At 38.1% G+C, this 25,548-nt stretch overlaps 2 protein-coding genes across 3 annotated transcripts; one reads left to right on the top strand and one right to left on the bottom strand.

The window, feature by feature from the left end:
- Positions 1–3,881: 3,881 nt before the first annotated feature.
- LOC126778545 (uncharacterized) lies at positions 3,882–10,724 on the bottom strand. Of its 2 annotated transcripts, XM_050502209.1 has the most exons (7): positions 10,433–10,723; positions 8,488–8,683; positions 8,032–8,094; positions 7,085–7,209; positions 6,282–6,404; positions 5,683–5,762; positions 3,882–5,616 (listed from the first exon to the last, which is right to left on the bottom strand). In XM_050502209.1, the coding sequence occupies exons 1-7, from the start codon at positions 10,550–10,552 to the stop codon at positions 5,412–5,414; spliced, it is 912 nt and encodes a 303-aa protein (XP_050358166.1). In that variant the 5' UTR covers positions 10,553–10,723; the 3' UTR covers positions 3,882–5,411. The 2 variants fall into 2 exon arrangements, with proteins under 2 accessions (XP_050358166.1, XP_050358167.1); XM_050502210.1 differs by lacking the exon at positions 8,032–8,094 and having other exon boundaries at positions 10,433–10,724.
- A 594-nt stretch (positions 10,725–11,318) lies between these two features.
- Positions 11,319–17,391, top strand: LOC126778463 (IWS1-like protein). Its single transcript, XM_050502034.1, has 12 exons — positions 11,319–11,506; positions 12,262–12,293; positions 12,406–13,315; positions 15,072–15,137; positions 15,276–15,417; positions 15,662–15,702; positions 15,795–15,924; positions 15,990–16,359; positions 16,444–16,606; positions 16,692–16,794; positions 16,860–16,971; positions 17,040–17,391. The coding sequence occupies exons 1-12, from the start codon at positions 11,491–11,493 to the stop codon at positions 17,163–17,165; spliced, it is 2,211 nt and encodes a 736-aa protein (XP_050357991.1). The 5' UTR covers positions 11,319–11,490; the 3' UTR covers positions 17,166–17,391.
- The last annotated feature ends 8,157 nt before the right edge of the window (positions 17,392–25,548 follow it).

Below are 25,548 nucleotides of genomic sequence, written 5' to 3'. Positions count from 1 at the left end.
TCGTACTTACGAGGCATGCCTTTTAAGTTTTGTCGTTTGAAGAAAAAAACACAACTAGAACCTTATAGTAGTTTTTATTGTTTTTCAAAGTATTCACCACGTAGCTTAATACACTTTTCCATTCGCTCAAACCAGTTATTATAACATATATTCCACTCTAAAGTGGGGGTGTTCAAAATGGCTGACTTGAAAGCGTCGACTGCTTCTTCACCGGACTGGAACCTTTGACAACGAAGACTTTTCTTAATTTTAGGAAATGTAAAGAAATCGTTAGGGCTTAGTTCAGGACTGTATGGAGGATGGTCAAGAATTTTTACTTTTTCCTGTTTCAAATACTCAATCGTTTGACGAGCGCTGTGTGAGCTTGCGTTGTCGTGGTGCAGGATGATGCGTCGCTTTGAGTTAGATTTTCGAAGTTCGGCGATGACTTGTAGTAAACAAACTGTGGTATACCACTCTGCGTTAACTGTTCTACGATCTTCAAGTGCAATAGTCGCAACATGGCCGGTTTTTCCAACGAACGTGGCCACCATCTTCTTTGAAGTGCTTTGAGAACGAACAACTTTAGTCGGCTTTGGCTTGTCTTGAAAGACCCAGATTGTAGATTGTTGTTTGGAATCAGGATCGTAGGAATAGACCCAAGATTCGTCACCACTGATGATGTCGTAGACGTGATTTGACTCTCCTCGGTTGAACCTTTGAAGAGTTTTCTTACACCATCTGACGCGGGTCGCCTTGTGATCGTTGGAAAGCAGATGCGGTATCCAACGGCAAACTAGCTTTCTCACACCAAGCGCTTCATGCAAGATCTTCTGAATGGTTGTCCCTGAAATGGCTAATAGAGCCTCTATCTCTCGATACGTCACATGACGATCTTCGAGAATTAGTTATCACACAGCAATGATGTTATTTTCAGTGAAGGCGGATTTTGGGCGTCCTTCGCGAGATTTGTCACTAATACTAGTATGTCCACGCTGGAATTCTAAATACCAGCGTTCGACAGTCCGCAGACATCCCCATGTCTGCGGACTTCATCACTGAACACAGATGTTAGCTCTTCAAAACACTGAAGCCGTGTCAGGCCTCTTCTAAAGTTGTAGAAAATTATTGCACGAACATTTTCCTTAGAAAGATTAATTTTCGTACGTAACCTGACAGATTCCAATCGACGCTGTGACTAAACAATAGCATTAATCCTAATACTTTCAACTGTTTTGAGATTCAAAATTATTATTAAACACATTCGAATATAGAACACTTCCAAATTCAAACTTGCTGGGAAATATGGAAACGACAGAACTTAAAAGGCATGCCTTGTACGCGTAAAAACACACGACCGCAATTTTCTTCTTGTTATCACTTTAACATGAAATAATACGACAATGCACCATTGTATAATCTTCGATATGATATAAGGATTGTTTCTCGGCCTTTTCACTGGATAAGAATCGTTTTCTAACGTAAAAGTAAGCAAAAAATTGCACCAAAAACACAATGAACGCACCAATTGTCAAGTTTGTTTCGCTACTCAAGTAGCACACACACCAAAACTGGTTACGCGATAAGAAACAAAAGATTTGATAATTCTATCTCTGTCTAAACCATTTGTAACGTAATTTTTGTTCTCTTTCTTGCGTAAGTGAGAAGGAAATCGTCATTGCGTCTATTAGTTTCTCTGTCTACGTTCAACACTATGAATAATTTCTAATTTACAAACGACGGTTAAATTATTTGGATATTGTTTTGAATTTGGGGTTATATGTATTTTTGACGCTTAATCTAAATAAAATACCAAATAAAAAAAAAAGTCAAAAAAATAAAAATTCTGTGTAATGGTAACTAAAAATGAATATACTTTACGACCTATTTTCATACCTCCCAAATATACATAACAAATTTCACACAATCGGTCGAACCGTTTCGGAGGAGTTCGACCACAAACACCGTGACACGAGATTTTTGTATATTAGAATATAAATGTAACCGCAAAAGTCGCAATAAATATCATGTGAAGGTCTAAGGTCGCAAGACACTATTTTTACGCTGTTCTATACTATAAAAACCCGCAAAATTTAATTTATAGTTAACAAAGCGACTAATTTATATTGTATTGTATTTAATAATATTAAACACAAGGCATAGACACCGTCAATGAAACAAATATATTTTTTATACAACAGCAAAAATTGATAATCGATACTGAAAACCAATTACAATTGGGGTATTTTACTGTACATCAGAAAAAATCTAATCTAATTGAGATATCAAGGCAAAAAGCAGTCATTAAATTTTTTAGTTCATAAAATAACAAAATAAATGTTTCAAGTTTTTTAATCTGTTTTTGAACACTATGAAATAGTAATTGCCCTGTTATTACGTCATTCGGCTGTGTAAGCTAAAAAGTCTCAACTATCAACTGATCAACGTATATAGGCTCTGTATTTTTGTTATTTTCGTAACCAACGTTACAAGATTTGCTTACACAGCGAACTGACGTCATGACCACAGAGCAATGCGGCGTCCACTGCAGGGTTCACAACCAAAAGCTAGCCAGTTATCGTACCAAGGCCCTTAAAATTATCGTACAACAATATAATGATTATAAAATACAATAATATTATACAAAATCACAACAATATATTTAAAATAATTTGTAATTACAGTTGAAATCAGCAGTACACAAAAAAAAAAGTCGTGGCACAATTTTTTTCGTTTTGACTCCGCGAAATATTGTAACTGTCATCATTCCGCATCAAACCAAGATATGAAGCGGCTGCCATTGTTCCCAAGAAAGAAATGAGCCAATAGATGGCGCTGACAATTAAAAACTGTTATTGGTTCGTGTAATTATCAAATTTTACATCATAATGGAAATTATTGTACAATCCACGCACGATAGTAGTGTACTATCGTACATCGTACGTAGGTATGAAATTATCGTACTTGTACGATAATTATCGTACGGTTGTGAACCCTGGTCCACTGCGTCCAGCGTTTTCGTCAAATTACTTGCTAAAATTGAAATAATTAATTGATATAATTTTGCCACTTATCGATTAAATAAAAAAAATATGTTTTTTTGCAGTGGCTTATTAACAAACACTACAGCCAATAATCGAATCAATCGTCAAAACCGTTCCGCACTCACCGGATCCATTTCGCAAAAAGTGAATAACCAAACGGACAGGGTACAATAATATCGATATAATAACAAATTATTCGAATGATTTACAAAGTCTAATCGACTCGACTGGAATTATTCACAGTTGCCATTGACGACTGAACAATGAACAAAATAAATAATTAATATTTTAACAATTTATAAAATAAATTAAAGGCCATTGTCAATCACATTTTTTGCAACACACGATTTCAAAAAAAATACGGAACTGAAATTGGAAACAAACAACCAATCAATCAAATAACTAACTTACATAATCGATGTACGACAAAATGGGTTGTTTCTCTAACCAATCTTTAAGACGAATGTGAAGCGGCACATCTATTCTCTAGCGACACCCACCACGAACTTCAGAGTACAAACGCGAAAATCTCAGAGCCAACCTCAGCTTTGCTCGCTTAGTTTGATCTTATTTTAAGTTTAACTTAAAGTCATACTAATAGGAAAGAGATAAAAATATATTAAATTATTATATATAATGTAAAAACTTCATTAGAATATACATGCAACTACAAGCTCGGAAAAACCGAGTGGAGCGCGCTCCGCCAGGGATCGGTGGCGGGAAGGGAAGCGGGACGGGAGGGGCATGTCCAGCACGCTACTGCGATTGGTTGAATGCTGATAACAACTCAAGTTCAAGTTAGACGGGAGATAGACGGACTTTGATTTTTACATACATAAAGATTTTAAAAACTTTTTTTTAATATTTTATTAATTATAATACATATTTGTACAATTGTTATAAAGATTTTTCGTAAAAAATATACGTTATTTACAATATAGCTATGCTATACTACAACAATAATAATAATTATATACATAAGTTTTCTAATACTATGAGATAGAACACATACATACGTACTTACTGGTGGTAGGGCTTTGTACAAGCTCTTCTGGGTAGGTACCACCCACTCATCAGATATTCTACCGCAAAACAGCAGTACTTGTTATTGTTGTGTTCCTATTTGAAGGGTGAGTGAGCCAGTGTAATTACAGGCACAAGGGACATAACATCTTAGTTCCCAATGTTGGTGCCGCATTGGCTATGTAAGCGATGGTTGACATTTCTTACAATACCAATGTCTAAGGGCGTTTGGTGACTTACCATCAGGTAGTCCATATGCTCGTCCGCCTTCCTATTCTATTAAAAAAAAAGTACATGCCACATGAAATGTATACTATACAGTTTCAATTTAATAAAATTTGCAATTTTCGCTTATAAATTGAAATAATAGCTATTACTACGGCTCGCACATAAAAGCGTTTATTAAATCGCTGACAGTTGTACGATACGATATTACTCTTACTTACTTACTTACTTTAAGGCAGTTCATCACAGCGACTTATTACCTAAACATAATATTATGTCTTGTCTACAAACATGAGCAACATGAGCGGTATAAGTACAATCTACATATAGCTGTGCTCTTGTTTGCGCAACGCGATAGAAAGATTACTTTACAAAAAGACTCGCTTAAAATGATTTACACAGAAAACATCAAAATGTACAGAAACGACTCAGTATTTGACATGTCACGTGACCAAAGAATTATATAGAAAGAAATGTGTAAGGGTTTTGTCCGCCGCGTTTTGTCGGTGCAGATGACTTACGTTTAACGCGCTGTAAAAATGAGATTCAATCGCAGCGAGCAAATCTTAACACACGTTAGAAATTTAGTAGTGCCGTAAACGCGCGCCCTCTGCCTGTTTAAATAGTATACCGGATGTACACGCAGGTGCGGCAATGCAGACGCACTGTTTTTTTTTTATTGAAAATTTGGCAAATGCTTGAGGATGATGAAAGAAATGGTTGGGATGAAGATCCCAAGCATTTTTTTTGGTAATTTATTATTTTGAATATTCGGCCAATGCGGTATTCCATATAACTGGATGATTATTTTTTGCGTCATAAACTGGTCGGTATCGAATGATGCCAATTCGCTAGAAACACTCGCAGCAAACAGTAATATATTAAGGCAATCACGGGCGGTGGCGGCGAGGTGGAGCTCGCTCGGTACGCGCGTTTGAATCGATTTAATATCCGCGAGAGGAGCGTTCGCCAAAAGTTCGTCGTCTGCGCCGAAAAAATACGCCGTGTGAAAACGCCCTAAAGGGTTCTGGAGCTGTTGCGATTCGTCCATACAGGTAACAACTTGTGCGAGACTGAAGGACGGGCTAGCGGGACATCGGCACCCATCTCCGTCGCGCACGCCCTATCGGGCTCGAACGGCTAGAGCTCCTTCTTGTCGGCGTCGGTGCCCTCTCGGATCTGCGAGTCGCGGCGCCGGCCCAGCAGCCTGGCGCCCACGAACCCGAGCGCGGAGCCCACGAGCAGCGCAGCCGCACCCGCCTTGGCGCCCAGCACCAGCCCCACGGGCCCGCCCGCCAGCGCGCCCGCCAGCGCGCCGCCCGCGCCCCACGCGCCCGCGCGCAGCCTGCGGGCAGCGGCGTTAGCGACGGGAGCTGCGGCGCGGGCGGCGCGGGCAGCCCCGGGTACCTACCTCTCGCCGAGCGCCAGCTGCTCCCGCGCCGCCTGCACGTTGTCGGCGCCGCGCTGCGTACTCGCCGCCACCGCGCCGACCTACACGAGTCGGCACACTTTTAACGACTGAATAAATATCGGTTCTGATGGGGTGGGCCGCTAATATCGTCGACAGTCTGCCAAATCCTTTTGTTGCAATGTTACCAAATCACATTACAATCGGAACTTTACTGGTGGTAGAGCTATGTGCACGTTCGTCAGGGTAGGTAACACCCATTCATCAGATATTCTACCGCAAAACAGCGGTACCTGGTATTGTTGTGTTCCAGTTTGAAGGGTGAGTGAGCCAGTGCAATTACGGGCACAAGGGACATAACATCTTAGCTCCCAAGGTTGGTGGCGCGTTGGCGATGTAAGCGATCGTTAAAATTTCTTACAATGCCAATGTCTATGGGCGTTGGGGACCACTTACCATCAGGTCGCCCATACGCTCGTCCGCCTTCCTATTCTATAAAAAAAAAACAAAAAAGGAATAATCAAACGGAACATTTTGGTATTTGGGTTCACAGATCCATAGGGTATTCATTGTTCAATACAATACGAAGGGGATGCGGCGACCTGGTCGCGCTGCGCGAGCGCGGCGGCCTGCACGTGCTGCCACGCGTCGTGCAGCGCGCGCACCTCGGCCTGCAGCTCGCCCCACCCGCGCAGCACGGCCTCACGCTCGCGCAGCTGCAGCTCCTGCGCACACCCCCTGACCACCTTAGATACTCATCGATAGCGAGGCACTACCTCCGGCTCTAAAAAAAACCCGGACGTGGAAATAATAATTATGGTCAGTCATTATTTACCGTTATTAGTACCTAGTTTTTCCGACAGCACTTTCGTATCATACCCAGCGTGTCGGAAATTGATCAACTGACACTTTTATGAGACGACTCATGGAGTAATCGCAGTATTTCGAAATCAGAAGTCTTACATAGATAGTGAGTACCTTTTTTGTAACACTGGAACAACGCATTACGCTTTTCCCCCACAGGAACAGTGTGTGTGTGGGGGGGGGGTCCAAATTTGTAGTATATGAGTGTACGCAGTGAAAATATTGATAATTACAAAGGAAGGACAGGAAATAAAAAAATAACAAAAGAAAATGAAATACCAAATAAAACGGCGAAGTAACCACGGATATTTATAACGCTGCACGATGAGCTCAATCAGCTGCATTATATGTTTATTGATAATTAATTTCACAAAGAAACGACCGGCTTTGCATAATATCGAAGCGTACAGTTGCGTGATTTTAATAATAATTTCCATTTTAGGAACAACAAACAGTAGACCGATTATTCTGTTAGTGTCAATGCCAAATCTTAATCCGATAACATTTAATAAAAAAAAAGACGTCAATGTAGTGTTGAGACCTGCTGGTCCACCTGCAGCTGCACGAGCGGCGCGGGCTCCAGCACACCCACCGAGTCGCCGGACCGCGCGCTGCCCGCCGCGCTCGGCGTCGGCGCCGCGTCGGGTATCGCCATCGGCGACGACTCTGATTAAAACCAATTTATACCATTGGGCGATACACGAACAAATCATGATTACAACGGAATGCTCGCCACCTCACTAACACATTTTTAGGAAGCTGGCGACTCAAAGGCATATTCGAAATAAAATCTTCCTTTTACAAATTCTAAAAGAGTCGAGGCATTAGTTTTTAGGTAAAGTGAATGCCATTAAAACCCCACAATCCTTCGCCAACCAGAAATTAATCAAAATGATAAACTACATAAGTTAAACTATTTGAGCACCATTAGCGCTTCTTTGTTTCGTAAGCCAAACCGTATTATTAGATATATCTTGATTTTCTAATGGAAATTCAAATTAAATGATAAAAATAAGCATGCCTTTTGAGTAATATTAGGAGGTGTCATGATTTTTTTTAAGCTTGCCAGTATCGGTCCCGTGGTAGAGCGGGGGGACAGTCGGTGATAGATGCGAGAAATTATTTCGTAGACAAACCTGTGACTAGTTTTCATTGTTCTAACGTGTTTATTTCTAGACAAGGTGATAAAAAGGCATGATCTAGTTAGATTACAGAATGAGTCTAACAACGGCGCATGCGGCGAGTTCCAAGGTTCGCCAAAAGTCGATTTCACTCTACCCTTATCAACGCCTAAGGTCGGTGTTGAAGGCTGACTTTTAGTTGACATTTTGCTGGTGTGATTTCGTACGTGTACTACGTGTACAATTCGACAATGGTAGTAGAGTGACCAAACAAAGAAAGTTACTTGATCATCATATTAGTATAGATGTTTGTTAGTACGGATGATGTACATAAAACCTTAATCAAGCTCTTTAAAGCTATTCTCACCGCTGCAACGCGACCGTGTCTGCGCCGACCTTACGAGTGCTATACAACTGCGCTCTATCACACCTACAATAAATTACATGAACAACTTCTAAGCAATTTTTTTAACCACACCGAGCAAGTACCAACGAGTTTTGTCATATCCAACACTATGTCATGTTGTCCCAAGTCTCAAGCTAATGTCCTCAAGGAAAAATACTGTAAAATTGTAATTATATTAATCATATATTGAAATACAACCTTCAAAATGCAAGTTTAATGTGATTGACAGTAAATAGGATCATATTTTTAGTTATTTAAATAATTTTATTTTGTATATTTCAAGAATCTGAACTGCTATGCTCTAAAGTATCTAATGATTATAAAAATATTTGGAGCTGTCACTCACGGGTTTTTCAATACACCATACCATATGCATGGCACCAGATCCCTATATTTAATGAAGAACACGTATCATACCCAAATAATCCATGATAGCCCTTAGAGTGAGATCCCTGGAGCGTTGCGTGAGGCGGTCGAAGTGCGGCACGTCCTGCGCGCGCACCTGGCGACGCAGCGCGTCCATCTCGCCGAGCAGTGCTCGTAGCTGCGCCGCCACGCGCCGCGCGTGCACCTGCTCCGAGCGCACGCGGCCATACTCTTCTGCTTCTTCGTACTGAAACCGGTGGGACGGCAGATAGATAAAAAATATTATTCATCAGTTATGTACTATGAAAAAAAAAAATATTTTTTTATCATACAATAAAAGCCGAGATGGCCTAGTGGTTAGAACGCGTGAATCTTAACCGATGATCATGGGTTCAAACCCGGGTAAGCACCACTGAATTTTCATGTGCTTAATTTGTGATTAAAATTCATCTCGTGCTTGACGGTGAAGGAAAACATCGTGAGGAAACCTGCATGTGTCTAATTTCATTGAAATTATGTCACATGTGTATTCTACCAACCCGCATTGGAGCAGCGTGGTGGAATAAGCTCTAAAACCTTCTCCTCAAAAAGGGAGAGGAGGCCTTAGCCCAGCAGTGGGACATTAACAGGCTGTTACTGTTATTATACATAACTATTCAAATAAACAATATTTATTCGGTTTTTTCGTTTGATCACATTATGTACATTTAAATATAGTATTTAAATATATTATTAGTGTGTAAAAACTAGACGTCAACAGGCAATTCACTCATAAAAACCATTCAAAGTCTATCATTTTCTCACCATAAAGAGTATCGGCCAATGTTCTTCTTGCCAGATTAAAAATATAGATTGTTATTGATTAATATAAAAAATGACAGATACACTCCAGTAGTATTTAATAATAATTCGTATTACATCGAATTTTATATATTACAATCTCACTTAGTCTTAAAAGTGAAAAAATTACACTGTAAACTAGTGTAATACTATATAACACATACTAAGTACTTATTAACCAAAAAACAAAAGGAGGCATTAGTTACTTAAGATTTTAGTAACAACCTGTGAATGCCACTGCTGGGCTAAAGCCTCTTACTCTTTTTTGAGGAGAAGGTTTGAAGCTTATTCCACAATGCTGTGCCAATGCGAATTGGTGAAACATATGGCAGAATTTCAGTGAAATTAGACACATGTAGTTTTCCTCGCTATGTTTTCTTTCACCGTCAAGAATGAGATACATTTTAAAAACAAATTAAGCACATGAAAATTCAGAGGTGCTTGCAAGGTTTGAACCCACAATCAAAGTTTAAGATTCACATGTTCTAACCACTGGGCCAACTTGGTTCGGTTATTAAGATTAAAATGATAATTTATACTTTTCAGTTTCTTTTTCCATTGGTTTAATTTTATATTTAATATAATATAAGTACAAATCAACTTTACTTATATGACCAAAAAGATATATTTTTTTTAATTTTAATACTTTTCACATTCTACAATATATGTTTGTTTTTGTAAACACTCATTTAAACTAATGGGTATCACCATTACTCTAATTATCTAGTAAATGTAAAGGTTAGGCAACATTTTTTAATGGTTTAAATCCATACTTAATAATTTGTATTGATCCAACCATCAATTATTGTATTATAGAGATAAACAAAAGAATATTTATTATTTAATTAATAATCTGTTATTGTTAGTGTATATTGTAGATATTTATTTGCATGCAATTGATTATAATCTGAAATATAAAGTTAAGCGCATAGGATATGAATCTTATAGGTCGAAAAATATTGTATAATATGTCACGTATTATGAAATGGCAATGAAATGTAAAATATTCGCCTACAACCTTGCTTGAAAAACGTTATTTATAGACCTCTAGTGACGTCAAAGAACGTGGCTATTGCGCGCTATTTTCTATGATTGTCCTAAATCGTCACAAATAAGTAAGTATTTATTGTTTATTTATAATAGATAGTTTTTTTACCTTTATAATATTAGCTTTGTGCTGTCGAAGTAAGTCCAGATGATGAGGAATCGCTACTTCGTTGAACTTCGTCAAAGATAGTTCAACACGTTTTAACGGTAACTTATTATCTTCATCCATTGTTAATATTCACTAAGTGTTAAAGTATTTAAAAACAAAAATATACAAATTAGACGTTCAATCAAAAATACATTGTTTTGACATACTGACGGTAAGTGGTAACTGACGTTTGACACACAATATAACACTGATTGACGTTCACAATTACAACTTATTTGGTCAACCAACAATATTAATATTTTGATCGTCATAGTGTACATATACCGTAAACAGAGAAACTAAGTTTCTACGGTTAGGAATCTCAGTGTCTACGGTATATATACGATATATAAACTATGTAAGTTGTGATATTGTTGAATATTCTGCGCTCACCTGGCTTAGATAAATGCAAAGTAACAGAAAATAATAAAAGTTCATTGTTAGGTACAACATGAGGAGATTAAACGTGGGTTCTTTAAGGCACCAGTGATATAGCCTCCTCGCCATTTTACGCTCTTACTTTACAAAGCCTTATGATAATAACATTTTTTTAGTTGATTTAATAAGTCGATTCTAATAAATAATTATCAATTATTTATATGATTAATATGCTAAGCTGCATGTTTTCATTCTCACTGCTATCTCATACGGTCATACCAGGCTCTGATGAAGTATTAAAATGTATTGAATGTATTAAAATGTTTTTGATTTATATTACAATAACAATTATTATAAATATATCGAACAAGTCGATTATCTCACTTTTAATTTTTATTTTTTTAACAATCTTCCATTGCTAATTAACATCATGATTGATGATGTAACCATAGACAAATTTGAGAATCTTTCATCGTGCGACTTAAGTACATGTAGAATTTCTCAAAAATATTGAACGTTAGCCAAATAAAAGTATAATGTGCAGCTTATAAATGTTTTGTTTAATTTATATTAATGTATATTTTACTCGGATTACAGTGCATTATTAATTCATGGTTGATAACAAACAAAATTAACTAAATATGGACGTCGATACTGGTAAGTTAGACTTGTATATTGTTAACATCATTATTAACTTACTGCAACAGGATATATTTGCCAATAACATCTCATTACAGTATTGTAATACAATCGTATTACCTAATATTATAAATTAAGTATTTTATTGAATCATTTACAATATTTTACGGGGTCCGATTATGGATATTGCCGATGTTGAATTTTTTTAAAACTCATGTACGACAGTCGTTTTGTTAATTTTGGTTCGAATTTTTACTTGTCAGTTATTATACACTAGGAAATGTATGTCGTAGTACTATTCGTCTTTCTGTTTATTGCATCGCGCCGTTATCATGTTAGGTTAGACAAAATCTTTTACGTTCAATTTTTTCAATGATATACAATGTTTGTGTTGTGTGTAATTGTGTATATATTCTGTTCCCAAGATTATTTCGATCGTAAACTTTCGGTTTATATTTTACATCTGTATTGAACATATCCAATCTACCCTCATATATAAGTTACACTAAAATAGTATACATATAAATGTAATCTTTTTTGGCTATTATTGATTGAAGTTTTTTTTTAAATTTCTTGGTTTCACATATTCGTTCACTACCTACATTTTTTATTTAAAATCCAATCAGATTGCCTGTGTCTATTTTTTACATTACTATATGTATTCTGAATCATAGTGTCTGTTATGTTATGTAGAAGAATATGAAAGGGCCATTGATATTACAAATACAAGGTAGAGAGTTGTTAAATTATAGGAAACATTTTCTTTGTTATAGATGGTAGAAGATCTCGATCGCGCAGCAGATCTGTAAGTATTTAACAACTATTATTTAATTATTAATTAATAATATGTCTGTTTTTTTTTTATGATTTATAAAATAATTTAAATATAACTCAAAATCTCTTACAAAAATTAACAGGTGGCATCAGACTCAAAAATGTCACACGATGGCTCAACACGATCAAAGTCTGGCTCAAGATCTCGCAGTCAGTCACGATCACGCTCAAGGTCCCGTTCTAAATCCTCATCTCGTTCAAGAAGTGGCTCGGCAGCTTCCTCACGTTCTCGGTCTGGTTCCCCCAAGTCTGGCAGATCAAGAAGTGGTTCCCGATCTAGAAGTGGATCTCCTAAGTCAGTGAGGTCAAGAAGTGGTTCCGCTAGATCTAGAAGTGGTTCTCCAAGGAAATCGAGATCTAGAAGTGGATCACCACGGAAATCAAGATCTAGAAGTGGTTCACCTAGAAAATCAAGATCTAGAAGTGGTTCACCTAGGAAATCGAGATCAAGGAGTGGATCAGTAAGGAAATCAAGATCACGGAGTGGTTCAGCTGCATCAAAAGCAAGATCAAGAAGTGGATCGTTAGCTAAATCGCGTTCTCGTAGTGGATCAAGAGCTAAGTCTCGTTCCCGAAGTGGATCACGAGGAAAAACTAGATCCAGGAGCCGTTCGATGAGCAGGTCACCTGCTAAATCTAGATCTAGAAGTGGATCTATTAGAAAATCAAGATCACGTAGTGGGTCTATTAAAAATTCTAAATCTAGAAGCAGATCTCCTAGAAAATCTAGATCTAGAAGTGGCTCGGCGAGATCTCGTTCTCGTTCTAGAAGTGGTTCGGGAATTAAGTCTGCCTCAGCATCGCCAAGAAAATCCAGATCGAAGAGCCGGTCTCCTAAGGCAAATAAGAAGAAATCGCCACGCAAATCAAGATCCCGTAGTGGTTCGCCGAAGTCTTTTAAAAGCAAATCGCCAGAAACGCGAGAAAAAAGTTTGTCTGTCGAAAGAATGGATGTTGATAACGAAGACGGTAAAAAGCACCGCTCGCCTGCTGGTTAGTATGAATCACTGGAATTACATTTAAGTTTAACCGAACATTTCTTTGAAAAACAGTTAATAATTCGTCAAACAATTACTACATATTACTACATATAATTTATTACATATTATATGAACCATTAACTTATATCTGTAACTCTTATGAAGTTATGATATTAAATAGCTATTGCATAGACTTTTATTAAATATAGGCTTTTTTGAATTGTCATTTTAAAGGTAAATTATATTTAAAGCTACTAGTTTGCTATGTAGATTCTACTGAGGGAACATGAAACTCAGAAGTTACTCTTTATTATCAACTATTTACTTGTAATGAATTCAAGTTCGTTTATCATGTTTCCAATCTTTTGTAGAATAATATGCCTTTTGTAATGGAATTCCACCATTTATCTTTGCCACACAGTTTGCCCAATTAATATAAATTTTATATAAATTTCCTTTATGTTGAACATAAAGGAAATTTATATCATGCTTATATATAATTTGTGTCATGCTTAGTGTTTTTTTTTTTTTTTATAAAATAGGAAGGTGGACGAGCATATGGGCCACCTGATGGTAAGTGGTCACCAAACGCCCTTAGACATTGGCATTGTAAGAAATGTCAACCATCGCTTATAGCCAATGCGCCACCAACCTTGGGAACTAAGATTTTATGTCCCTTGTGCCTGTAATTACACTGGCTCACTCACCCTTCAAACCGGAACACAACAATATCAAGTATTGCTGTTTTGCGGTAGAATATCTGATGAGTGGGTGGTACCTACCCAGACGGGCTTGCACAAAGCCCTACCACCAGTTAGAAGTGTGTGGAAACAATTATATATATTGTATCTATTTTCAATATGATTTGGAGATAAACATATAAAACTATCGGCCTATGTCCTACATACTAAACCACTAATGCTATAGCTAACGATTGCTTGAAACAATCTTTTACAATAATATACATATATCCAGCTAATTATTATTTTAGCTATTAAGCTCATCTTAATATTAATTGAACAGCAACATGACTTCATTGAAAAAATATCATCAAAGTCCAATCTTTGTGAGTTTTCGCATGACTTAGCCTCCGCCATGAATGAGGGTTTTCTAATTGATACCAAATGCACTGATTTCATCAAAATTTTTGGTAAAATTTACTGCATTATCTTACTATAATATCCATTCTGGTACTCGTTCTTGCTTCTTCACTTAAGGTAAGGTAGCTCAAGATAGTGATGTATTTAATAACAACATCATTTTATATAAAAAACAAATGAGTTTGATGTTTTTTACATAATAATACATAAATAACTTTATTTTGATTTAGAAATTTATATAATTAAAACAAAAATTATGTTTCCAAAAAAACAAATATCTAAACGAACTTATTTTACTGATATATATCAATAAATAATCTCAATATGAAAACAACTATGCAACGACAGATGGTTTAAACTAATTTGCACTATAATGACACGAATTATACACCACTCAGACATTCTACCACAAAACAGCAAGTAATGATGTACTTAGTATTGTTGTGTTCTGGTTTGAAGGGTGAGTGAGCCAGTGTAATTACAGGCACGAGGGACATAACATCTTAGTTCCCAAGGTTGTATGCGCATTGGCGATGCAAGCGATGGTTAACATTTCTTACAATGCCAATGTCTATGAGCGGTAGTTTGCTCGTCCGCCTAACTATTGTATAAAAAAATAAACAATAATTTAACCAATAATTGTCACTCACTTCAAAGGGATAATTTTAGGGTCCCCGGCGAGGCGTTCCGGTTCCAAGTCACGATCGCGCTCCAGATCGCGAGCAAAATCAACCGGTAAGATTTGTAATCGAATATTCAATCATAATGGCATTCATATAATTATGTGAAATTACCAGCTAATGTGTTCGAAAAAACGATCATTCTCCAATTTCATGCACACATTAATATACTTGTTGTACAATACTGTTTCAGCGCGTCGGTCCCGCTCCGGCTCCAGGTCCAAGTCTAGATCTAGATCTCGCTCGAGGTCCAAGTCGCGTTCGCGCTCGAAGTCTCGTTCGAGATCCGGATCTCGGTCTCGATCGCGTTCCGGTTCCGCTAAATCCGGATCGAGGTACGTTGCTTGGGGTTAGCCCAATAATGTTCACGCCGATCACCAGACAGTTTACTTAATTTTTTTTATTTGAAATACCTGTCTGCGCTGGCGACATTTATGGAGTCAATTCCCCTGGAAGGTGAGATCTTGTTTGATGGTTGTTACTCGCCATGCCACAGAGAAGAGCTCCTCGACTTAGATTTTTTTTAAGTTTCGTTTAAAAACGAAAAGTGTTTCTGACCATCATAACTACCGGTTTCAGATCCCGCTCGCGCTCCGGCTCCGGCTCCCCGTCCCACAAAGGTACGGTCCTCCCCCCTGCGCCGGCCGCGGCCCCGGCCCGGTCCGGCCCGGCCCGGTCGCGTCGCGCCGCTCAAGGCCCGCTCTGTCCGCAGATGGCAAGCGGCGGCGCGCGGTGCGCCTGCAGTCCGACGACGAGGGCGAGGCGGCGCCGAGCGCGGCCGACGGCGACGCGCGCCCCCCCGCGGACTCGTCCGACGACGAGTTGGCGCCCGACTCCAAGAGGTAGGCCGCGCACTGCGGCGCCGCCCGCGCGTTCCTGACCCTCGCTGACCGTCGTGACGTTGCAGCGCGGAGGCGATGGGCGGCATGTCGGACTTCGAGGCGATGCTGGCGCGCAAACGGGAGGAGCGGCGCGGGCGGCGGCGGCGTCGCGACATCGACATCATCAACGACAACGACGACCTGATCGCGCAGCTGCTGCAGCAGATGCGGCAGGCGGCGGACGACGACCGCGAGCTGAACCGCCGCAACCAGCCCGCCGTGCGCAAGGTGTCGCTGCTCAAGCGCGCCATGTCGCAGCTCATCAAGCGCGACCTACAGCTGGCCTTCCTGGAGCACAACGTGCTCAACGTGCTCTGCGACTGGCTGGCGCCGATGCCCAACCGCGCGCTGCCCTGCCTCCTCATCCGCGAGAGCGTGCTCAAGCTGCTCATGGACGTGAGTTCGTCCCCGTTACTTTCAGATGTACACAGCGGGCATCGCCATGGTATCGAAGTACAATTATGTGTTTACGTTTTTCAGTTTCCATCGATCGACAAGTCGCTGCTAAAGCAATCGGGCATCGGTAAAGCGGTGATGTACCTATACAAGCACCCCAAGGAGACGAAGGCGAACAAGGAGCGCGCCGGCCGCCTCATCTCGGAGTGGGCTCGACCGATTTTCAACCTCTCCACTGATTTTAAAGGTTCGGCTCCCGGTGACGGGTCGGCGATGACGTCACTGTACCTCTTCGAATACTTCTGTTGCTAACCCGGACGATTGTCCCGCAGCGATGACTCGCGAGGAGCGGCAGGCGCGGGACGAGGCCATGGCGGGCGACCGGCGCCGCGACGACGCCGGCCCGAGCCACAAGCGAGCGCGGGACGACGAGAGGTAACCCCGCCCCGAGCGCTAGCCGCCCCCTGAGACCCGCCTGACTGACCCCCCCCCCCCCACAGACCGCTGCGGCCGGGCGACCCGGGCTGGGTGTCGCGCGCGCGGGTGCCGGCGCCCTCCAACAAGGACTATGTCGTGCGCCCCAAGTCCACCTGCGAGGTCGACATGTCGCGCGTGAGTGCACTCTACTGCGTTTGCTTCGTTTGAATGATCGATATTCGACGTTTCGCTCCTACTTCCAGATGAGCAAGAAGAAGATGACTCGCTACGAGAAGCAGATGAAGAAGTTCCTGGACCAGAAACGCATGAAGGGCGGAACGCGACGCGCCGTCGAAATATCGATCGAGGGCCGGAAGATGGCGCTCTAGTCGTCGTGTGTGACTGTCGTCGATGAATATGACTATTGAAGCTCAAGATTCCGTGCCGACCGTTTCGCGTCGGCGCGGGCGAGTGACGTCGTGTGGACGAGTCAATATCCTTGTATGATAAACTTAGTACGTCGCACAAATACCACGCCGAGTGCTGTCACTCGCGAGGTCTCGTTGTGATGTTGTGTAAGTTATTATAATTAAAATAAAGTGGACTGACTGCTAAGTGTTATTTCTTTAATCTCCCGTGCATATAGAATATGACGGCGTAAACGTTTCAGGGCTTTAAGTATCGATACGTATCATCAACTCGCCGTTTACATCAAAATAAATAAAATCGATATAGATGTTTTTAAGTAGGATTTCTTGCGAACGCTAATTACTGAGCGGGGTTGGCTCAGATTTTTGATTCTATTGAGAAAAACCTGCAAGTATTTCAGTAATAAAAAGGCGTTAATTATATGAAGGCGTAACTAGATCAATAAATGAAGCTTATTAGCAATTTGTAATGTTATTGCTGCAACCATCCTTCTGGTAATCTCAATGGTCATTTTTTTCTTTTGAAACAGTTCACGAAGGATAAGGCACTCTTCGCACTAGATGCAAATGCATAATATTTATACAGGTGTGCATCTCAAAAACACGATAACTTATTAATAAGATAATTAAAAATAGCTTTGGTCTCATTGTGCCAAGCCAGCAGTCATAACTTGTAAAATAAAAATGGACTAGTTAGCTTTTTAAAAGCGCTTTAGCTATTTAATTATCGTCTTGGCTTTCACTGATTTTAAATTAAGATGCCATACGTTACGTTTTATAAATCTGTCTTTTAATATAATTTGTCAATATTTTGCAAAGTGCCTTTTTAACGCATTGAACTATAAGTACATTGTTCGGACGTAAACTATGTTTTAAGTTAGGCGCAATAAACCAGTGACAGAGAATGGGTGTTTTATTCAAATTAAAAAATATAAAGAAATTAGATACAGTCCTAATCAAGTCTTATAACCATCATAGTTTGGTCAATAATCGAGCCGCATAATACGGTGCATTGTTTCTCGGAAGCCGGCCGGCGAGCGATAAGGATTGCAGTAAACATTTTTTTTCATATGGACTTTTATGCGTTAGTGAAAATGAAAAAAGGTTTTTTTTTATATACAATTGTGAGCATCGGCGACACGTGTGACTTATCTAACATTAATTAATAAAAATATGCCGAGATGGCCCAGTGGTTCGAACACGTGAATCTTAACCGATGATCGTGGGTTCAAACCCGGGCAAGCACCACTGAATTTTCATGTGCTTAATTTGTGTTTATAATTCATCTCGTGCTTGACGATGAAGGAAAACATCGCGAGGAAACCTGCATGTGCCTAATTTCACTGAAATTCTGCCACATGTGTATTCCACCAACTCGCATTGGAGCAGCGTGGTGGAATAAGCTCCAAACCTTCTCAATAAAAGGAGAAGAGGCCTTAGCCCAACAGTGGGACATTCATAGACTGTTACTTTTATTCCTTTTGGTATTCAGTACTAGTAGTTTTTCCCAATCTTTATGCGTCTCTGAATCTAATTTCTGTGAAATTAAGAATATTAATATCGGATCCCACAAAACAATAGATATATCCAAATTTCGTAAACTACTTTAACATTCTTGTACACTATCGATTAAATATTTTAATTGATTTGCTGATTGAGTGTTAATTTTTTTTAAACAAAGTATTTTTTTCATAATGACGTCTACAATAAGTCTTATGTGAATATCTATTTTCAATGTTTCATAATGTTCAAGATCAAATGACATTATGCCAAATAATCATTTGGTTTATCATTTCGTCAATAGATGGCGTTACATGTATTTTACATCGCGCTATAGAAATGTTTTTTCTAAAGTACAATACAATTTTTGTAATTTCATAAAGTGAGAACAATTACACTATCTGACCAGCAGTACAAACTCGGTGGTTTTATTATGAAGTCTCACAGTACCAATACTACCGGGTAACAACCCTAACATTGGTCCTTCGAGCCGGATAGTGTTTTTTGTGAGCGGTGAAGCCGCTTCTCCCGTGTCTCCGCAGTGGATTGCTGCAGTAAGGAAACACGCATCAGAGGCCGCAGCAGCGGGACCCCCAGCCGTGCAGTGGTGGGCGGACGGAGCAACTGCAGCGGATTAGTTCAGTGTCGCCACCTACAGAGGGCGCCACTTACACCAGGTCAACAAATTGTGTTTGTGTGAAGTGCAATCCTGTGAGTACATTATTTTCAATATTTATTGGTGAATAATCAAAAGTGAATAAGTTAGCTTTCTTTTGAACTTTGAATTTCTAATAATATTTCAATTTGAAGAAATTTTGAACTTTGAAAATTTACGAAGAATTTTAAACTTAGAAAATTTATTGATTAATTTAGATTTACTTTATAATTTTAAGCATGTTAGTTAAGGACTTAGAATAATTTATAAAAAAACGAAGGAACGGGGAACCTATGCCCGATTTCGGAAAAAAAAAAAATTTCAAAACACTTGTAAAATTTTAGAGATTTGATTTAAAAAAAAATTAATACTTTTATTTTAAATTATCTTAATTCATAATTTGGATATTTTTAAAATGGAAGGTTTAATAAATGTTTTAAAAGATTCGCAAAATGTAATAAAGAAAGGTCTAATTAACTTTAAAAAATGTAGTAAAGATAGACTAACAGTAGAATATATTGAAACCAAGCAAGAATTGTTAGAAATGGATTGGTCTATATTTAAAGAGAATAATACGAAATTATATGAAAGATTTAAATTGGAGGACATAGAACAAATGGTAGGTGATATATATGATGATGTTGAGAATACTTATATAGTTTATAAAAGTTTTATGAAAACAACGCTTAACAAAATCTGTTCGACAAAGGGATCAGTACAAAATGAAAACACTTCAGGTATGTCGAAGCCAGTTACTCCTTTTGTTAAACTACCAAAGATCGCCATCCCTATATTTTCTGGTAAATACGGGGAATGGACAACATTTCACGATCTTTTTACATCTTTAGTGCACAAAAGTGATTCATTAGATAATGTACAAAAAATGCATTATTTGAAAAGTTACCTTTCTGGTGAAGCTGAACAGCTCATTCGCCACACTCCAATAACTTCCGCTAACTATAGTGAGTGCTGGGCTCAATTAGAAAAAAGATATAATAACAAGAAATATCTGACTAATTGTATTTTAAAAAGATTGTTTGGTCAAAAACGGATAAATGTCGAGTCAGCTTCATCGTTGAAAGAATTATTAGATACCACGTGTGATTGTTTACATGCACTTAGAAACTTAAATATTAACGTAAATACATGGGATATTATTATCATACACATTGTTACTCTCAAACTAGATAGTGAAACTCGTAAACAATGGGAGTTAAATGTTTGCGCCAGCGATTCCAATAACGATTTGCCAACCTTTGAACAATTCAAACTATTTATCGAAAATCGTTTTCGTGCGTTAGAATTTTTAGAACCAAAGGTATCGATGGCTCAGCAGGTAAATAAAAATTATAACTATAACAATTCTCATGGTGCAAAGGTAATGTTAGCCACTAAGTCATCAAGTATGCGCTGTGAATACTGCTCAGAACCGCACAAACTTTGTTTTTGCAAGAAGTTTACTAAACAGCCTGTTGAAAGTAGACGAGAGTTTGTGATGAAGAACCGAATATGCTTTAACTGTTTAGGTAGTAATCACACCGTATATGATTGCAAAAAGGTTACCACATGTAGAGTTTGTCGGAAGCGCCATCACTCTCTTCTTCATTTTAATCCTCAATCAGAGCAAACCACATCAGTGAAGCCTACGATAGAAAATGTTAATTCCTCAACTAGTTCTACTCCGATAGTTTCGTGCTTGTCGACAGGAAGGGTGTCAAAGCCAAGACAGGTTTTATTAGCCACTGCGCTAATCAAAGTCGAGTCGAAGAATGGCGAATATCATCCCGTCCGTGCCTTACTTGATCAGGGCTCCCAAGCTTGTTTTATAACCGAAGCAGCAGTTCAATTTCTTAGTCTAAAAAAGACACCTATACAAGGAGTTATATCAGGACTTGGTGAAAATAGTTCAACCATTGCTAGGTCTATGGTACATTTAAATATAAGATCAAGAGTGAATTTCGACTTCGTGTATACGGTGAAAGCATACGTGTTAAACAAAATAACATCCTACTTACCTGAACGTAGCGTCAACACTAACTTAAATTGGCTAAGTGTCACAAACCTGTGTCTTGCAGATCCAGGATTCCACACCTCCAATAAAATTGATATTTTATTAGGTGCTGACGTTTACAGCCACATCATTACTGAGGGGATAATAAAAAATCCTGCCTGCAATTTAATCGCCCAAAATACTACCTTAGGATGGGTCATCTCGGGTGTTGTAGATAACGAAGATAAAGAGAGGTCAAAAGTTATCAATGTATTACATGCTCAGGTAGATAAAGAAGATGATATTTTAAAAAGATTTTGGGAAATAGAAGAACAAACTAGTACAAAGCAAATACTTACACCGGAAGAGAAAGCATGTGAAGAGTTCTATAGTCTAACTACTAGAAGAGATGAAAGTGGGAGATATATTGTAAGGTTACCTTTTCGTGAAGAGAATACACTATGCATGTCTGGAAATTCACGAGATATAGCTGAAAAAAGATTTAGGTCATTAGAAAAAAGATTAGGAAATAATAAAGAACTAAAAGAAAAATACGTATAGGTTATACAAGAATATTTATCATTAGGACACATGAGACCAGTAGCAAAAGATGATATGAAGAAAGATAAAGCTTTTTACTTACCTCATCATGCGGTTGTACGCGACGATAAAACTACTACAAAAGTTCGAGTAGTTTTTAATGCATCTCAGAAGAACAGTAACGGAGTTTCTTTAAATGATAATCTTATGGTAGGACCGAAATTGCAAGCTGACTTAAGGCACACCATATTAAGATGGCGATTGTATCCCATAGCACTGGTAGCAGATATAATTAAAATGTATCGTCAAGTCAGAATTGCTGAAGGAGATGCAATGTTCCAACGCATACTTTGGCGTGATTGTCCGGAAAAAGAAATTGTTGACTATGAACTAACGACAGTCACCTTTGGTACAGCTTCTGCACCTTATCAAGCCGTTCGGACGTTACACCAAGTTGCTTTTGATGAAGGAGACAACTATCCACTTGCAAAAGATAAAGTACTCAATTGTTTCTATATGGATGATCTTATGACAGGGTGTTACGAAGTGGATCAAGGATTAGAAATATATACACAAATAACAGAATTATTAGGTAAAGGTGGATTTAAATTGTAAAAATGGAATTCTAATAATCAGGAATTAATAGAAGAAATTAAGGAAATGGAGAATGAGAAAGATCAAGGACAATTATATATAAATAGAACAAACAAGGACATAATTTATATGGACAACATAGACAAGGTTAAAGAAATATCACACGAAGAAGTAAAAGAAGTAGAAATCAAGATAGATAGTACAATAAAAATATTAGGACTTACCTGGAACCGCAGCCAAGACACCTTCCAGTACTTAGTTAATCTTCCACCGCTGACGACTGCACCTGCAACTAAAAGATCAATAATTTCAAATATAGCACGGCTATTTGATCCTTTGGGTTGGATAGCCCCAAGTATAGTACTAGCAAAGGTATTCATACAAAAGTTATGGCTTACCGGCGTTAGTTGGGATGAAGAACTAAACGTGGAGTTAGTAAAGGAGTGGATTGACTATCGAGAGCAACTGTCACTACTTACCGACGTACGCATACCTCGTTGGATAGGCACAAGATTGAATCAGAAGCTGGAACTGCATGGATTTAGTGACGCTTCGAAGACAGCTTACTCAGCCGTGATTTATTTGAGGACCATTGACCTTGAAGGTAACATACACGTGACACTTATTGTTGCAAAAACCAGAGTAGCTCCTGTAAAACAAATTAGTATTCCACGGCTAGAGTTGTGTGGAGCAGTTCTTCTGTCACAACTTTTGATCGAAACATCTAATATCTTGAGTATTCCCAAAGATCAAATTAAAGCATGGACCGATTCCACAGTTGTACTAGCCTGGATAAACGACCACCCAAGTAGATGGAAGACGTTTGTAGCTAATCGAACATCTGAAATACTAACGAACATGAAAGCATCTCAATGGTTTCATGTTTCGACAAAGGACAACCCCGCAGACTGTGCATCTAGGGGAATATCGCCGAAATCACTTCTCACCTGTGATTTATGGTTTTCAGGACCATCATTCCTGAAAAAGGACAATATATCCTATAACAGACCAGATAATTTAGACAAATTAAACTTGGATTTAGAATAGTGCGTTAAATCTTATGTAACGGTTGTTCCAAATAATTCAATTTTCGAAAGGTATTCTACATTAAAAAGGTTAATAAAAGTTGTTGCATATTGTCGAAGATTCCTGAAAAATAACAAAATATATCGTGGAATGTATTTACAAAAGGTGGAATTAGATGCTGCGCTAGAATGTTGTATAAGACAAACACAAATAGAAATATTTACAGAGGAATATACACAATTACAGGATAAAGGCTATTTACAAATAAAATCAAGTGTATTGAAGTTACTTTGTCCTTACCTTGATAATAAAGGAATAATAAGAGTTAGAGGCAGATTGGAGAAAGCTCAGTTGAGTGAACAGACCAAACATCCGATTGTACTACCACGCTGTAGTCCAGTTACTCGACTTATAATAGTAGATGCTCATGTCAAAACGCTGCACGGAGGTCTTCAGTTGATGATAAATTTTTTGAGGACAGCCTACTGGATAATTGGAATTAGAAACTTAGCCAAACACCACATATACATTATGATGTTATTATATTAACAGAAACGTGGCTTAATAATAAAATAGAGAACCATGAAGTATTCGACAACCGTTATACAGTATACAGAAGAGATCGTGATAGTTTACCTTTACATTGTAAAAAAGATGGTGGTGGAGTTTTAGTGGCGGTCTCAAATGAACTGAAATCAATGCGACTCAGTTTTTGTGAAAGTCAGTGTGAAGATCTTTGGATAAATATTGAACGAGAAAATTGTCACGATGAGTGTAACTCAATTGCATTATGTGCAGTTTATTTGCCTCCTCCCGTTAGCCGTAATATGCTATCTAATTTTATCAATAATTTTAATAGTAGAATTGCAGAGAATAGACAAAATGTTATGCTCTTGGGTGATTTTAATTTAAGTAATATCAATTTGTTCGCTACTGATGATAATGTTATTTCTAATAGTTCCTTAGGAAATTTGCTAGTTGATTTTGCATCTCTCAATAATTTAGTTCAACATAATAACATTAGTAATAACAATAATAAAATATTAGACTTAATATTCAGTAATCATAATAACATAAAAATTAGTAAGTCTATTTTGCCAATAGTGCCTCCAGATCACCACCATCCTCCCTTAGATATATTAGTTTCTTATTCATCAAGAACTTCTTTAAAAAGTAATGTTATTGGTGATAAGAAGAACTATTTTAAAGCTGACTACGTAAGTATAATTTCAGAATTAAATAATATCAATTGGTTAAGCGAATTTTGTAATTGTAAGTCAATAAACCTAATGATCGATAAATTTTATAAAATTTTGAACAAATTGATCGAAAAATATGTACCAAAAAAGAAACAAAAAGGTAAACAATATCCTCCATGGTTCACTAAGGAAATGATAAATTTATATAAAGAGAAACAAGTTTTTTTAAATAAATACAAAATATATAAAAACCCACTTGATGAAATTTCATTACGTCTTTTGAGCAAACGTTGTGCAGATTTATCGAAAATTTGTTACAATAATTACATTAAAATTGTTGAAGAAAATATTAGTAGAAATCCTAAATATTTTTGGTCATACCTTAAGGGCAAACAAGATAATAGTACCGCACTCCCAGGCATAATGACTTACAAACAAAAAGTAATGAAATCGGGATCAGAAATTTGTAACGAATTTGCCTTGTATTTTGCTTCTGTTTACACACAATCTCAAAGTTCATATACATTACCATCTTATAGTAATCAATGTAAACATGACTTTGGAGCGTTCACTAATTTTGTAATATCGCGAAGACAGATTTATCAATACTTAAAAAGACTTGATACAACTAAAGGGACAGGTTATGATAATATCCCTCCTATATTTATTTCTAAATGTGCATGGGTACTAAGTTTCCCTTTATATTTATTATACAACGAATCACTTCGCTCAGGTGTTTTTCCCGATAAGTGGAAAATAGCTAGGATCGTACCAGTATATAAGTCCAAGGGTAGTGAGTGCATTGAGAATTATAGACCGATTTCCATACTTTCCACTTTT

Source organism: Nymphalis io, chromosome 26, assembly GCF_905147045.1.
Source record: "Nymphalis io chromosome 26, ilAglIoxx1.1, whole genome shotgun sequence".
Taxonomy (NCBI): domain Eukaryota; kingdom Metazoa; phylum Arthropoda; class Insecta; order Lepidoptera; family Nymphalidae; genus Nymphalis; species Nymphalis io.
Note: the sequence above shows the minus strand (reverse complement) of the source record. Positions and strands in the feature narration are given on the sequence as shown.

Bases quoted from the DNA above. Each gene is read 5' to 3' on its own strand.
- LOC126778463 (XM_050502034.1), top strand. The intron at 12,294-12,405 runs GTAAGTATTTAA...AAAAATTAACAG, and splicing joins CTCGATCGCGCAGCAGATCT to GTGGCATCAGACTCAAAAAT. The intron at 15,925-15,989 runs GTAGGCCGCGCA...GTGACGTTGCAG, and splicing joins TTGGCGCCCGACTCCAAGAG to CGCGGAGGCGATGGGCGGCA.
- LOC126778545 (XM_050502209.1), bottom strand. From the start codon at position 10,552: ATGGATGAAGATAATAAGTTACCGTTAAAACGTGTTGAACTATCTTTG. The intron at 7,210-8,031 runs GTGAGAATAGCT...GGTTTTAATCAG, and splicing joins GACACGGTCGCGTTGCAGCG to AGTCGTCGCCGATGGCGATA. The intron at 6,405-7,084 runs GTCTCAACACTA...GGGTGTGCGCAG, and splicing joins AGCTGCAGGTGGACCAGCAG to GAGCTGCAGCTGCGCGAGCG.